This window comes from Neophocaena asiaeorientalis, unplaced genomic scaffold, assembly GCF_003031525.2.
Source record: "Neophocaena asiaeorientalis asiaeorientalis breed wild unplaced genomic scaffold, Neophocaena_asiaeorientalis_V1.1 scaffold318, whole genome shotgun sequence".
Classification (NCBI taxonomy): domain Eukaryota; kingdom Metazoa; phylum Chordata; class Mammalia; order Artiodactyla; family Phocoenidae; genus Neophocaena; species Neophocaena asiaeorientalis.
The window spans coordinates 666,452-683,322 of record NW_020173761.1 but is presented as its reverse complement, the minus strand read 5'-3'; the positions used below and the strand labels follow the sequence as shown (position 1 = coordinate 683,322).

At 33.9% G+C, this 16,871-nt stretch overlaps 1 protein-coding gene across 8 annotated transcripts in view; it reads right to left on the bottom strand.

Moving 5' to 3' along the window:
• Positions 1-16,871, bottom strand: part of BLTP3B (bridge-like lipid transfer protein family member 3B) — a 96,185-nt gene that overhangs the window by 29,800 nt on the left and 49,514 nt on the right. For 7 of the 8 annotated variants that reach the window (XR_003003963.1, XR_003003964.1, XM_024751311.1 and 4 more), the window contains 5 exons: positions 15,264-15,444; positions 10,297-10,380; positions 8,619-8,801; positions 7,975-8,093; positions 5,119-5,260 (listed from right to left, as the gene is read on the bottom strand). Coding sequence is in view for 6 of the 8 variants with exons in the window: in XM_024751311.1 (XP_024607079.1) it covers positions 5,119-5,260; positions 7,975-8,093; positions 8,619-8,801; positions 10,297-10,380; positions 15,264-15,444 (709 nt within the window). In the remaining 2 variants the exon portion in view is untranslated. The remainder of the gene's footprint in view (positions 1-5,118; positions 5,261-7,974; positions 8,094-8,618; positions 8,802-10,296; positions 10,381-15,263; positions 15,445-16,871) is intronic. The other variant, XM_024751314.1, reaches the window with a different exon arrangement.

Below are 16,871 nucleotides of genomic sequence, written 5' to 3'. Positions count from 1 at the left end.
AGCAGGATACAAAATTAATGCACAGAAATCTCTTGCATTCCTATACACTAATGATGAAAAAACTGAAAAAGAAATTAAGGAAACACTCCCATTTACCACGGCAAAAAAAAGAATAAAATACCTAGGAATAAAACTACCTAAGGTGACAAAAGACCTGTATGCAGACAACTATAAGACACTGATGAAAGAAATTAAAGATGACACAAACAGATGGAGATATATACCATGTTCTTGGATTGGAAGAATCAACACTGTGAAAATGACTCTACTACCCAAAGCAATCTACAGATTCAATGCAATCCGTATCAAACTACCAAGGGCATTTTTCACAGAACTAGAACAAAAAATGTCACAATTTATATGGAAACACAAAAGACCCCGAATAGACAAAGCAATCTTGAGAACGAAAAATGGAGCTGGAGGAATCCGGCTCCCTGACTTCAGACTATACTACAAAGCTACAATCATCAAGACAGTACTGGCACAAAAACAGAAATACAGATCAATAGAACAGGATAGGAAGCCCAGAGATAAACCCACACACCTATGGTCACCTTATTTTTGATAAAGGAGGCAAGAGTATACAATGGAGAAAAGACAACCTCTTCACTAAGTGGTGCTGGGACAACTGGACAGCTACATGTAAAAGAATGAAATTAGAACACTCCCTAACACCATACCCAAAAATAAACTCAAAATGGATTAAAGAGCTAAATGTAAGGCCAGACACTATAAAACTCTTAGAGGAAAACATAGGCAGAACACTCTATGACATAAATCACAGCAAGATCCTTTTTGACACACCTCCTAGAGGAATGGAAATAAAAACAAAAATAAACAAATGGGACCTAATGAAACTTAAAAGCTTTTGCAGAGCAAAGGAAAACATAAACAAGATGAAAAGACAACCCTCAGAATGGGAGAGAAAATTGTAAATGAAGCAACAGACAAAGGACTAATCTCCAAAATTTACAAGCAGCTCATGAAGCTCAATATCAAAAAAACAAACAGCCCAATTCAAAAATGTGCAGAAGACCTAAACAGACATTTCTCTAAAGAAGATATACAGATTGCAAACAAACACATGAAAGGATGTTCAACATCACTAATCATTAGAGAAATGGAAATCAAAACTACAATGAGGTATCACCTCACACCAGTCAGAATGGCCATCATCAAAAAATCTACAAATAATAAATGCTGGAGAGGGTGTTGAGAAACGGGAACCCTCTGGCACTGCTGGTGGGAATGTAAATTGATACAGCCACTTTGGAGAACAGTATGGAGATTCCTTAAAAAACTAAAACTAGAACTACCATATGACCCAGCAATCCCACTACTCGGCATATACCCTGAGAAAACCATAATTCAAAAAGGGTCATGTACCGCAATGTTCACTGCAGCTCTATTTACAATAGTCAGGGCATGGAAGCAACCTATCTTGGATTGGTCCTTCGATAGATGAATGGCTAAAGAAGATGTGGCACATATATACAATGGAATATTACTCAGCCATAAAAAGAAATGAAATTGAGTTATCTATAGTGAGGTGGATGGACCTAGAGTCTGTCATGCAGAGTGAAATAAGTCAGAAAGAGAAAAAGAAATACCATATGCTTACACGTATATATGGAATCTAAAGAAAAAAAAGATTCTGAAGAACCTAGGGGCAGGACAGGAATAAAGATGCAGATGTAGAGAATGGACTTGAGGACACAGGGAGGGGGAAGGGTAAGCTGGGATGAAGTGAGAGAGTGGCATGGACATATATACACTACCAAATGTAAAATAGACTGCTAGTGGGAAGCAGCCGCATAGCACAGGGAGATCAGCTCAGTGCTCTGTGACCACCTAGAGGGGTGGGATAGGAAAGGTGGGAGGGAGATGCAAGAGGGAGGAGATATAGGGATATATGTATATGTATAGCTGATTCACTTTGTTATGCAGTAGAAACTAACACACCATTGTAAGGCAATTGTACTCCAATAAAGATGTTAAAGAAAAAGTATGCAAGGCTTCTCTGGTGGAGCAGTGGTTGAGAGTCCGCCTGCCGATGCAAGGGACACGGGTTCATGCCCCGGTCCGGGAAGATCCCACATGTTGCGGAGCGGCTGGGCCTGTGAGCCATGGCCGCTGAGCCTGCGCGTCCAGAGCCTGTGCTCCGCAACGGGAGAGGCCACAACAGTGAGAGGCCCACATACCGAAAAAAAAAAAATAATGTATACAGTTTAATCTAAAACTCACTGTATAAACAAGAGGTATTGTTTTGATTTCTTTTCCTATTGTTACAGTCAGCAAGAAGCAACCTTCAAAAACTTTACCTTCTTGGGACTTCCCTGGTGGCTCTCTAGAGTCGGCGAGCCACAACTACTGAGCCCGTGTGCCGCAACTACTGAAGGCCACGCACCTAGAGCCCGTGCTCTGCAACAAGAGAAGCCAACGCAATAAGAAGCCCTCACACTGCAACAAAGAGTAACCCCATCTAAAGAGTAGCCGCTAAAGAAAGCCCGCGCACAGCAATGAAGACCCAATGCAGCCAAAAATAAATAAATAAATTTAAATATATATATTTACATTTATATATATAAACAGAAACATCTTATTGGGATGTGGAGGTGCTTTTCTCTGAGGATAGTAAGGAAGTGGGTTGCTGAAGCGATCATGTCAAGGGAAGAAAGTGGAGGGAATCTCAAATATAGATTGAGTGATGATGGCAGCCACAGAGAGAACTAGAGAGCAAATGTAGTCCAGGATAGAAGAACCCTGACTGCATATCTGGGATAGAGGAAGAAACCTGCTACACTAAGCAGTAGAAAGATCTACCTGCAGTTTCTAACAGGGGTCTACTTATGAAATAGATTAGTACATAGCTATTAAAGATATTTAAAATGAACTTGTAGAAACTGGGATCATTAAGGGAAAAGGACAGGATGTAAATCAAATATGTTAAAGAAATGCATACATTAAAAACAGAACTAACAACACTATACTTATTGTTATGGTCTGAAATGCATCCCCTCAAAATTGATATGCTGAAGTTCTAACCCCTAATACCTCAGACTTAGCTGTATTTGGAGATAGGGCTTTTAAAGAGGCAATTATGGTAAAAATGAGTTAATATGGGTGGGCTCTAGTCCAATATGACAGGTGCCATAAGAAGAGCTTAAAAAATGGACACACACAGAGGAAAGACCATGTGAGAAGACAGCCATCTACAAGCCAACGAAAGAGGTCTCTGAGGAAACAACCCTGTCAACACTCTGACCTAGAACTTCTAGCCTCCAAAACTGTGAGGAAATAAATTTGTTGTTTAAACCACCTAGTCTGTGGTATTTTATTATGGCAGCCGTAGCAAACTGATACACTTATGTTAGTAGAAGTTGTCTCTAAGTTGTAGGCTCACAGGCATTTTTTAAATTTTTGGCCATTTTCTCTTTTTTTTTTAATATAATGAATGTATGTTACATTTACAATTATAAAAAAAGGTTATATATATATATATTTTTTTTTTAAGGTTATATATTTTTAAAGTTGGATTGCTTAACAGAAAGACGAAATGTGAGAACTGAAAATGGATCCCTATACACAGGGATTCAGTATACTATGTTCTTTACTTTTATATCTGTTTGAAATTTTCCATAATAAAAAGTTGAAAACAGTTAAACGTAAGCAACCAATTTCACTCCTAGGTGGCTAAGATTTAAATTGCTGGGAAGGAGTTTTATATTTTTATGAGAAAAAATCATATAGATTATAGAATGGGATTATAATTCCCTTGGTGCATGTTAACAAAACTGATAGAAATAAACCTAGATTAGAAGTCTGAAATCCTGGAAACTATAGGCTTTAGTCTGAAGAAAAGTTACTAGTTCAATGAATGAGACATTATTTAAGGAAAACAATTTGGTGGGCGGGTGTTGGAAACAATGGGATTATCCAATTATAGGTAAATAGTTGTGAATAACCTGGGGAGGCGGTGAAATATAGTTGGGGGGAAAGGGTAGGAAGAATTTTGATTTAGAAGACCTATACTTGAGTTTCAGCTGGGCCATTTTATTCTTCATAAGGTGCTGAGCAAATGCCTTAACCTATCTTAATTTTCTCACTGTTTCAGTCAAGGAGGTAGAAGAGAAAACAAATTTGAAATACACAAAAGAATACTGAAAAGCATGAAGATGGTGAGGAGATTAGATACTAAAAGGTCATTACAAATGAGGATTAAAATGATAAAATAGTTTGACATCTCTTTCTCCAAAGTAATTTCTTTCTCCAAAGGATATCTTTTTTTTAATTTAACAACAAAGGCATGAGCATCAGAAATTCCCTTTGAAACTAAAAACCTATATTAAGTGACTATTAAACAAACGAGCTAAGTAGGTCAAAGAATCTGGAGTTCTACTTAAAAAAATTTTTTTTCCTCAAATAACATAACCTATTTCGTTTAAACACTTTTTCTCAACTATAATTTTCAACCAAAATAATGAAAAAGGTACCACATAAACAAAGGTAAATTTTAGTTTGAAGAATTAGATGAACTGAGACAATAGCAAAGAATACAAACGTATAATCATAAAGTAGCTTACAAATAAAAATTCATGTAATTCAATGTTTCTAACAAAAGACAGTGCCAAAAGTTGTCCAAGGTACACATTTGGGTATCAAAACCTAGCCTCCCAAATTCTCTATAACTAAAAGGCTAACTTCACTATTCATTTTTTAATGAAATAGAGTTTTATGTAGCTGAAATATAAATGAAGTTTTACTAAAGAAAAAAAAAATGACCTTATTCTACAATAACCTAACTTTCATTCATTCTTTCATTTAACAACAGCTACTAAGAACAAAAATGAGTCAAACCTCAGGGATAAAATGAAGCATGAATACTACATGGTTCCTGATATCAAGGATGCTACAAGCTAGTAAGGGAAAAGAACATATGAACAAATAATAAGTAAGTAAAAATGCTATACTAGAGTTATATACTAAACACAATGATTACAAGGGCAAAGAACAATGGACTTTTTTCTTTTTTCACATCTATAATACTTGAAAACTTTAGCAAGAAAAAATCAACTTCCCAAGTAATGGACAAACAATAACAAAAAAGGAAATTCTTACTTGGAAAATCCTTTCCATCTGGATAGTAATATTCTGTGAATTCTATATAGACAGCTGACATTTCTTGTGGAAGATACAGGGATTTTTTATTGCAAGAAATCATACTTTTGGGGGAAGAACGACATTGTTCTGCTGTAGAGACCTGAAAAAATAATTAATTTTATTGAAGTAACACTAAACAAAGCCCTTTCCAAAGAATTTATGCAACATGGACAATACTTCAAACTCTTAAAACTACTTCCAATAATTAATTAGTTAATTGCCAATGTAATCTTTATCATATATTTCATTTCATATTAAATTATTTTAAAATAATACCAATTAACTTATTCATAAAACTATAACCTCTTTGGATTCTTATTACAAAGTCAACTCTGTACAATTTTGTTTGCAAACTTACTACTTTGAGCCTTACAATAACAGACAGAATATTTCTGTAAGACAATACAAATAAGTTAAGTGGCAGAGTCAGGACACAGATACAAGTCCTCAAGACTAGACTGCTTCCCAACTATGTACTTTATAATAGTTCTTTACCATAATTCATTATTATGAAAAATAATTATATACAGAATGTTAGTTTAGAATAACAGAAAAATTACAGAGACAGACAGTGGTGATGGTTGTACAACAATGTGAATATACTTAATGCCAATGAACTGTACACTTAAAAATGGTTAAAATGATAAATGTTATGTCATGTATATTTTACCACAATAAAAATTAATTTAAAAATAACAGTACACTATAAATGCTCCTGTCAAATAGTTTAAGCTCTTAAATTATTTTTCCAAAAAGACTATTAGTTTTAAGATTCATGTTACACATTTTTCACTCTCTGCCCAAAACAGCTAATTTATAATCACATCAAAAACTTGTATACTAATTTCTCCAAAGTTCAACCAATAGCATTTTATCAGTTTCATTTATTTATGCTTGTTTAGCAGACCCAGGGATATATCTCAAGGTTATTTTTTTTCATTCATTCAACAAACATGTATATTTCTCATGTGAAGTGGAATGACTCTTCAATGTTTTACTTGTTTCCCCTTGTATAAATTGTTAATCAAACCTTTGATTATTTGTACAGTCTTCATAAATTTAAGTCAGTTCCTTACATTGTCTAATAAGAAGCTTTTCTCTGCATACATGGAAACAAATTCTTTTCAACTCCAGAGTGTCAAGTTATTTTATATAGTAGACAATAGCTTTTTTCCTTTTTCTTTTAATAGTTAAAAAGTTATTCAAATTGGGGTGAACATACTATCTTATTTTCTTCCAGTTACTTTTGTTTGTTTTGTTCTGATGTATTCGTGTATGTGGGATTTCTTTATTGTATTTCATTCTCAATCATATGGGATTATGGGTGATTCCCCTTCCCCATTTCCATATGAATTTATTCAAATATAATGCATTATATAGAGAACATAAAGAAAGAAGCAATTGCACAATAAGAAAATAACTCTTAAATCAGGGTATCTCAGAAGTGGCACTATTGATATTTGGGGCCAGATAACTTTGTTATGGGGGCTGTCCAGTGCACTGTAGAATGTTCAGCAGCAACACTGATCTCTACCCACTAGATGTCAGCAGCAACCCCCTCCAGCTGTGACAACAAAAATTGTCCTCAGACATTGCCAAATGTCCTCTGGAGGGCAAAACTGGTCCTAGTTGAAAACTACTGAGTAAAATGAAACCTTTCCAGATAAAACTAAGTCTCAAAGACACAGACTTACCAAAATATACACACAATTCACAAATGATAATACATACTTGAAATCCTTTATTTAAAAAAAAAAAAAAGGGTCATATTTTTACCGTGTTGGTCTCAAGGATTGTGATGTTAGACCATGTTGTACCGATTATAGCCTGAATAAGAATGTTAGTATAAATAGGACAGAGTTCTTAGCTATAAAATTATGTTCACAGTATAGTCAATACTTAGTAGTTAATTAAGCAAATATCGTATTCTAGTTCATTCCACTAAGACCTTTGTGAAATAAGGAATCTGGCCTACAAAGAGAGGTCTGGCCTTTGTCCCTACTCTTGGGAGGTAATTCTTTTTTTTTTTTCATGTTTTCTTCTTAAATTTTTTTTTGGCCGCATTGCATGGCAAGTGGGATCTTAGTTCCCCGACCAGGGATCAAACCCACGCCCCCTGAAATGGAAGGCAGAGTCTTAATCACTGGACCGCTGGGAAAGTCCTGGGAGGTAATTCTAAAGTCTTGGAATTTCCCATTCATCGTAGACCCCTGAGACCACAACTGATAGTTTATGCTCACAAGATAACTCAGAATGGGACTGACCACACTTGATAGTCTTAGTAGTGTTTAAGACCACCTGTAGAGACTGAGTTCAACTACATGGGCAATATTTCATACATATTGTTACATGTTCATTCTGGGAGGCTAATGTTTCCTAGGGACAAGGAAATTCTGAATTTGCAGCCTTTGAAACTCCACTCTGTGCTCTCTTCCTATGGCTGGTTCTAATTCGTATTCCTGCCTTGTAATAAATGTGACTCTGAGTATAACTGATTTCAGCAAGTTCTTTGAGTTTTTCTAGTAAATTCTCAAATCTGAGGGTAGTTTAGGGAAACCCCAGAAACTACAGTTGGTGCCAGAAGTCTTGTGCAGACTTGGCAGTCAGGCAAACTGTGCCCTTAACCTCACAGTTTGCCTAATTCTGGGTAACCATATAAGTGAAAATTAATGAACTGGTATTTTCTCTTCTATTTTAGCCATTTCACAATACTAGTCAAGATGTTTTTAAATAAAATGGTGGCACTGGTTTATAAGAGTTGTTTGCAGGAGATACTAAAGGTGTTTATCAGAAGATTTAAGAAATAAAACATACCTGATATATATTGAAATCTGCAAGTCTAACCACAACAGAACTAGACATTAACTTAACTTTGGATTGTTGAGGTAACACTGTAGGTGTTTTGGAAGTCCCTTTCAGAGTTGAGTCTTTCTCTGTGGGAAACAAAAATTCCTTTTAATTTATAGTAAAATTATTTTTACCAGTCACTCTTTTATTACTAAGACAGCTACTAGAAATATAGATGAACCCTAATTTCTCAAACAAGGTAACATATGTGGAAATACTTTATATATAAACTGATATAAGAACATAAGTTATTATGATGATTACTCTTTTATTTTGTGATAATTATTCTTTAAATGGGAATCATATCACATTGAAGAAACTCTCATACAATAACTTTTGGGTGGAATTCTTGTTAAAAAGAGAAATCTACCTGTCATTTAAGAGTCTGAAATATTCTACATGGGTATTACTTTTATTAGTCATATTAAATTAAAAAGTGCTTTGATCTATAGGCCTATGATCCGAATGAGGTACAGGCTTTTTAGACATTAATTAAACACCATATTTATTTACAGAAAATACCATATGGTGAACATACACACACACTCACACACATACACACACCCAATTAATATCAGGGGAATGACATAATGTTGTTAGAGGTAAAATACCTGTTTGTGTGTGCTGGGGAGAGGCATGTGTTGGGGATTTAGGAGGTGAACCTACATCATGATCCTTTACAGCCTGTTTAAGCATTTCAACGTTGCACTCAAATTCATGTAACAACTCGTTGGCCCAACCATTTTTTATTTTCGTTGCATCACTAAAATACATCCAATGATTACAACTATCTCCTGTAAAATGAATAACAAGTATTTCACTGAAAAATGCACATTTTTCATTTATTCAATTATAGCAGAGCTTCTAATGATAAATATTCATTTTCTCAAGGGATTCTTTAACCTTCTAATAAATTTGAAGCTTTCACCTACTACAGACATTAATCTTCCTAGAAAATATGAGTAAAACATTTAGAATAGAGGGAAAGAGTGTCAAAAGCAAATAACCTGGGAGGGTTTCTGTCTAGAACCTATCTGAGGTAGAACATCACTCAAAGTTTCAATAAGAAGCAGCAATGCTGGTCACCCTTCACTGAATGCTCAACCCCTGGCATGCCTCCATTGAATAGAATCCCAGTAAATACCATATAGGAAAAAGTCTCTTCATCAGAGATTTGTTGTAAAGTGAGTAAATGCAGCCATATATATATATGTATGTATGTATACACACACATATATATATGTATGTATATGTGTATATATATCACATATAGGATTTTTGGAGGAAAAATTTTAAATCAGGATTATTAGGTTTATCTGTAGCAATTAAGAAAAGTAGGATCTACATAAAAGGGTTAAGAAAATAAAACCTACTTTATGACTAAAAGTTTTACCTTCTAAATAGGAATGATTTCTATGGTAAAAATTATTTTCAGTATATGTAAGTCACTTATGAATCAGGAGGTCAAACTGTAAGACAAAGCCCTTCAAACAAAACTCTAAACAAATAGTACAACCTTTAAATTCTACCAGGTACTGACACAGAAATGACAAACACTGAGAAACTGAAATTTGTGAAGAGAAAAATTTTATCATATTTTAAAAGTTCTAGAAAACTCATTATAGTTATTTGTTTTTTCTTATTTGTATGAATTAAAAAATAAAAAGCCACATATCACCAAAATGCAGAGATGAGTATAAGGTCAAATTACTTAATTTGGCCATAAACATACATATTTTTGTTTTTATTATTTGGGGGGGAAAGTGCCTATCAATATGTGATTATTAAAGAACCTATTAACTCTTATCTATTGATGAAATTTAGAAAATACAAAAAAGTTTTTTAAAAAAAGTTCCTGGAATCCTACAATTTAACTAAAATCACTGTTATCCTTTTGCTTTATTTTCTTTTTTGATTTTTGAATATATATAATTAAAAAATTCAAAACATTAATAACTTGCTTTTGTCATAATTAACAAAATAGCACAAATATGTCTTCTATCTTCTAATTTTTTTAAGTTTTAAATCAGTTTACAATATTTTCAATTTCTAACAATTATATTTACTAATCATCTACATAAACCTTAATATAAGATTCATGAATATCTTCCATGGCAATTACATTTTCTTGGTAAGATACTGCCGGGCGGGGGGGAAATAATAAATGCCTTGATCTCTTTTCTCCTTAAAAAATTAAAACAAAATAATAAAATAACAACAAAACAAAATAAATTGGCTATATAATTTAAAAGCAAGATTTACATCTTTTAAATAAACTGTTATACAAACCTGCTTTGTGATAAGGATAATAATCTATAGTTAGCTGTGTAAAAGACAGTTGCATAGCCCCTCCAGTAATACGTCTGTTTGACTCTGGGAAAGGAAAAAGATGAAATTGAAAGAGAGACAGAGAAAGAAGTATTAAGCAAATATAAGAAACATTTCATTTACCATACCTGCAGTCCAAGCAGTGATAACTGTCTCTCTGTTACCGAGGTTAATACAATAAGGATTTTAAGAAATGCAATTCAGGGATTTCCCTGGTGGTCCAGTGGTTAAGAATCTGCCTTGCAATGCAGGGGACACTGGTTCAATCCCTGGTCCGGGAACTAGGTTTCCACATGTCACAGGGCAACTATAAGCCCTCATGCCACAACTAGGGAGCCTGAGTGCCACAACTACAGAGCCCATGCGCTCTGGAGCCTGCGTGCCACAACTAGAGAGAAGCCTGTGCACCCCAACTAGAGAGAAGCCTGTGTACCACAACGAAAGATCCTACGTGCCACACTAAGTCCCAATGCAGACAATAAATAAATAAATAAATATTTTTTGGAAAAAGAAAGAAATGCAATTCAACCTAGTAAGTATTTATTGAGCCCCTATCCCCTGCAAGGTACTAAGCTAAAAGGTGAGGATACAAGAATAGCAGAACTTTTATATTTACATATATATTTGGCATATATTTACCATACGCCAAACATTGTTTAAAATTTTTAAAGTGTACTTATTCATTTGCTCTTCATGGCAACCCGATGAAATAGATACCATTAATATTATGCCTATTTTCTAGATAAGAAAATTAAGCAAATAGGCCAAGGTCATACAATCAGTTAGTGTAGGGCTGGTTTTGAAACCAGGAAATCCTAACCACTGCCTTATATCATCCTGCCTCTTGTTGAAGAAGCAATTGAATCTACTAGGTTAGGTAAGTTTTCTAAAGTCACAGAGCTATGTTAAGATTGGAAGTATCCAAAAAAAAAAATTTTTTTTTCCATTTCAAATGTTCTAATTCTGTAAATATTTATTGATATAATCCACGTAAAAAAACCTCTTGAGGTTCTTAATAGTTTTTGAGAGTGTAAAGTGGTCCTGAGACTAAAAAGCTTGAGAATTACTAAGCCAGGCTTATCAGAAAAACTTAAGATTGCTAGTTTTTTACTGCCATTTAATTATGGGTATATTATAATAGAGCAAAAGCATGGATCCTCACTCTTAGAATAAGCTTCTGTCATCTAGTTGGGCAGAAGCTTAGATAATTTCTTAGATATGGTATTTGGAATAGAATCTATGCTTTTAGAATCTATCAGACAAAAAATAAAACAACCTCCCCAAAACACCCTTAAGTAAATGTAGTTGGTCTTCTTTAAATGCCACTGAATAGAATGTGGCATTAATGTTTGCCCCTTGGTTTAAAATGTGATTCTTCAAAATAGAATTTAGAGATCAAGTCTCTCACATTTTTGAAATAAATGCTATTTGGCAGGGCTTCCATTTGTCCTAGTCTTTCTATTGCTTTTTGGGATGTCAAAACACCCTTAAACAGCTCTTTAGGGTTAGAAGTTCTCTTTTTTGGCACTTTGCCTTCCCTTCTAATGATACTAAAGGTTGGATCACTAGAAAGTTGACCGATAGATATATTCCACCCAAGGTTATCACCTCAAGATGAGGTTATGAAACTCCTTATATGGATAGCCATATTCCTTCTACCTGAAAATAAAGCTGTAGAAAAATAAAACTTTAGGGCTCTGTACAACAAGGTTTGTACCACTTATTATATTCCAAGTAATTTTCTAGATGCTTTACAAATGCTGACCCATTTAAATCTTGTAACAATCTTATGAAGGGCCAATGAAATTGAAGAACATAGAGGTTAAGTTACTCATTCAAGGTCACACAGCTGTTGCATGGTAGAGAGTCCAGACAATCTGCCTTCAGACATGTGTCACTAACCAGCATAGTATGCTGAAATAGTGCTTTAATTGGGGATAATTTAAAAAAATAATATTTCAAATGAAGAGTTGCTTGATTTTGGTGGACATAATCTTAATTAAATTTACTTGTGCTTTGGACAAATACGCTTATGCTTATAAAACTTCTGAGAAGAGATTCAGGAGCAACTGAAGGCACAGGGGATAGAAGTTGCAATGATTTGGAGTTGCCAGAAATCTCATTATGCTGCTCAGACTCTGCCAGTAAAATACCCAAGAATGGCAGAAGTATGAGAACCCTGGTTCTCTGGTACTAGTGACAAATGCCTTTGAAATTTCATGCTTTCTTTTGTAAATGTTCTTGAATTCTGTAAACTATACTACTATATTTTAATACAAAAATCATGTTTTAAATGAAAATAAATGATGCTCCAAGAAAAAAAAAAAAAAAGATTGGAAGTATCTAAAACTGTTTCTGTTTTGTTATGTCTGTTCATTTATTTTGTTTTTTAGATTCCACATATAAGTGAAATCATACAGTATTTGTCAATAGGTGATTGCCAGAGGGCAGGGGGATAGGGGAAGAAGAAAAATAGGTGAGGGAGATTAAGTGGTACAAACTTCCAGTTGTGAAATAAATGAGTCATGGGTATGAAATGTACAGTGTGGGGAATATAGTCAATAATTACATAGTATCTTTGTACGGGGACAGATCATAACTAGACTTATCACGGTGATCATTTTGAAATGTATAGAAATAATGAATCACTATGTTGTGTAATAGGAACTAACATAGTGCTGTAGGTCAACTAAACTTCAAAAGCAAACAAACTCATAGAAAAAGAGATCAGATTTGTTGTTACAAGAGGCAAGGGGTGGGGGAAGGGAGAATGCGATGAAGGCAGTCAAAAGGTACAAACTTTCAGTTATAAGATAAATAAGTACTAGGAATATAATGTACAACATGATAAATGTAATTAACACTGCCGTATGTTGTACATGAAAGTTAAGAGAATAAATCCTAAGAGTTCTCATCACAAGGAAAATTTAATTTCTTTAATTTTGTATCTATATGAAATGATGATGGTCACTAAACTTACTGTGATAATCATTTCATGATGTATGTAAGTCAAATCATTATGCTGTATGCCTTAAACTTATACAGTGCTGTATGTCAATTATACCTCAATAAAACTAGAAGAAAAAATAAAAATAAAAAAAGGTAAAAGAGAAATCCAAAGTAGATGAAAAGTCAGTGTAACTCCAACATAGAACTCAAACATTAAAACAGCATAGACAAATCAAATACAAATTAGTATAGAGCTATGTACACACTCTCTATATTAATTTGTTAACTGCAATTTATCTCAACCGGCAGAATTTCTAGTACAGATCTACAATCCCTTATTTAAAACCCTTGGAGCCAAATGTTTCAGAATTCAGAACTGTTTTAGATCTTATTAAAGTATGTATACCTGTGTATACATACATATATGAACTGCCAGCAGGTTCTGAGGCAGCACTAAGTAACAAAAGATAGTAATTCTGCAGCAAAACTCAAGTATTTACACTAAGCGGGTATAAGAAAGATGATAAATAGCAACGTGCTCATTTAGATGAAGTTTTGCCAGCAAATGAATTCTTTACAAACTTATGAAAAAGCATTTCAGACCCTTCTGGATTTTAGAATAGCAGAGAACTGATTATAGATCTTTAAGATGAGGAAGCTATTTTGGTGGAGGGGTTTTCTCCTTAAATAACATCATTTAGCTTATTCTATGAGGGAATATAGAGGGAGGAATGTAAAAGAGCTGAGAAAACAGTTTTCTGGGTTTTTGCTGATCACTTAACCTTGACCCCTCATTTTGTTATTTTGGTTTGTTTTAACTTTTTGGATTTTCCTTTCAAATCACTAAAGCAGAAGATGCCAACTACAAGCCAAATGACAAAGGTAGACAAACAAAAGACAGCAAATCTCTCTCCAAACTCCAAAACTTCCTTACCTTTGCTGCTCCACCCTTTTATCTGGTAGCTGATATCTGGCTGCCCTTTCTGAGAAGGCAAGGTAACTTCCATTGCTAAGTATAGGAGCAACATAAGTTACAGGGGTTGGTCTCAATATTCACTCTCTCAGCTTTAAAAATTCAGAGCAACAACTCTCATAGACATAGATTCTGATTCAGGTCTGAGGCCCCAGGTTGGATGTCTCCATTGAAAAAAGATTCTCAGCTTGATTCTCATGCTCACCAAGGTGTGAGAAACACTGTCCTAGAGGCAGGACTACCTGACGAGTCCTTCCAACGCTTATGGGCCAGAGACACTCTCTGGAGGAGAAACAGAAATGCCCAGCACCTAGAGTGTGGAACCACAGATTTTCAAAATGACCAAGAGCAGCTCCCTGCTAACCCCATTACCTGTGTTTACTAAATAGGGAAAAATAAGAGAAGCAAAAGCTAAAAGGAAAGAAAAAACCTTCCTAACTGGGATTTAGCTTCCTGACCAAATTTAGGGAGGATCTGGAGTAAGGAGACACAAGAAATGTTAAACAGCCACATAGTTGTGTTTATATGCACATAGGGTCAGAAAAATGTAGATAAACCATCATGCTGAAAATGCATGTGCATCGCTTTTCGGCCTTTTGTCTAAGATCGAGTGAAAATACACGTGCAAATAATTATGAATTGAGTGTGGACTAAAATTTAATTTACAGACAATTTCAAAATTATGAAAAAGTTAATTCAAAGGCTAGTCTAATTTTTCATCAACCTCTAAGGATGTCAGTCGTGAAAAAAAAACGAATTTTACCATTAGCATTGACAGCTAACAATTAATTATGTTGAGGTACTATTAAAGCAAAATAAAATTTTATACCAATATACAATGCTTAAAATTACACCTTTCACCTACATACCTCAATGAATGATAAAATTATGACTAGTTATCTTAAGAGTACAGACTATATATTGCATACGATAAACAATCCAGATGTGTAGTAAGTTCTAGAAAAACCAAAAATAGTTTCAAACAGCAGCTTTTATTATTTATTACCTTTTTCTTTAGCATGAATATCATCACATATGTGTAGATCTAGATGAGAAATCACTAAGTGATGGGAGGTTTCTTTAACATCAAAGTCATTGAATAGTTTCACAATTGCATCATTTAGATCAGGAGCATTTGAAGTCTGTGGTGTCTTCACTTGCTGGGTAGATGGGGCTACTGTAGAGCTCTAAAAGATTCAAAACTGCCTTAGCACTGCAAGTTAAATATTTGACATTCCCCACTCAAAAAAACTGAAATATTTTTAGTAATAAAGTCATAAAAAATAAGCAAATACATTTTCTTTTGTATCAGTAACTCAGTTTCCTAAAATGTTTTCTGAATTATGTAGGAATAAAACTAAAGCCTAAAAACTGGAGAAATGTAAATAATTTGAATATGAACCCAATACATTTTAGTAAATACCTGAATAGCTATATTTATATATTTATAGCCCTTCCTGTTTTAGAAAATATATTTTTAACTATTAAAGGCAGCTTATTTAAATATTATTAGTTTTATATATTGAAAAAGAAAACAAATGTGATCAGCTATATACACTATTTTATGTCCTGTAGAAATAAATCATTACTTTGTAAAAGCACTTGTGATATTATTTAGTACTGTACGTGCTCTCATGCCTCTTAAGAGGTGTGGTATGTCCTCTGAACTTGGATATCTGAAGAAGCCAGAAAGCAGAAGAGATTTATAACGGATTGTGAGTTCACATTCTTTTCTCCCCAAAGAGAAAAAACAGAATACTGTTGAAGTATAAAGACATCTGTGAACCTCCAACAGCCTAAAATAACTCTGCATACACAAGAATACTGTGAGATGATATGTACATGTTAGCCATAGAACTATACATGAAACTCTGGTTAACAATTAACAAAATGAAGACCAGATTTATTATTAAAAATATTAAAAATTTTTCTGATTAAGAACAGTTCATTAAAAGTATAGTTATTTACAGAAAATTAAAGTACTATATACATATAGCTTGTATACAATATACATATTCTTAATAGTAAAAACTATGGTCATACTGTAAAAGAATTTCAAAGTGTACTCAGTAAATGAGAATCTCTCAATGAAAATGATTGGGGCCCACACTATTTAAAGAAAAGCAAAGATGAAATATAGTTGTGAAGGCTTAAATTCTAGGGGCTCAAGTAAGCTTTTTTACTAATTAACTGTTAAACTGATTTCTATCAGAAAAATCACTTTTTCTTACGTTTTCCCCCATCTACTTTCAAAGCCTTACAGACTATTATTTATGTCTATGATGGTACTGTTTTGAAAGAAAACACTCTCCTGTATTTCTTTAATCATGTATCCTCTTTTTCATCAAGACAAATACTGATACAAATAAAAACATAAGCATTAATCTCCCTACAAACACTTTTCTTCATTCTGAGGTAGATTTAGGTTTTTGGATGACAATTGTGGGGGGAAAAGTGGGTCACTATAAATTCTTTTGCCTCATGAATAATCTTAAAAAACTCTTAATTTTCAAGTTTGTAAGGCTCTCAAGTTATAAAGTTGAGCAAAGGAAAACTGTCACCTATTTCACTCTGTAATGCACTCTCTTGGTACCTCAAGTGATCAGGACATTCT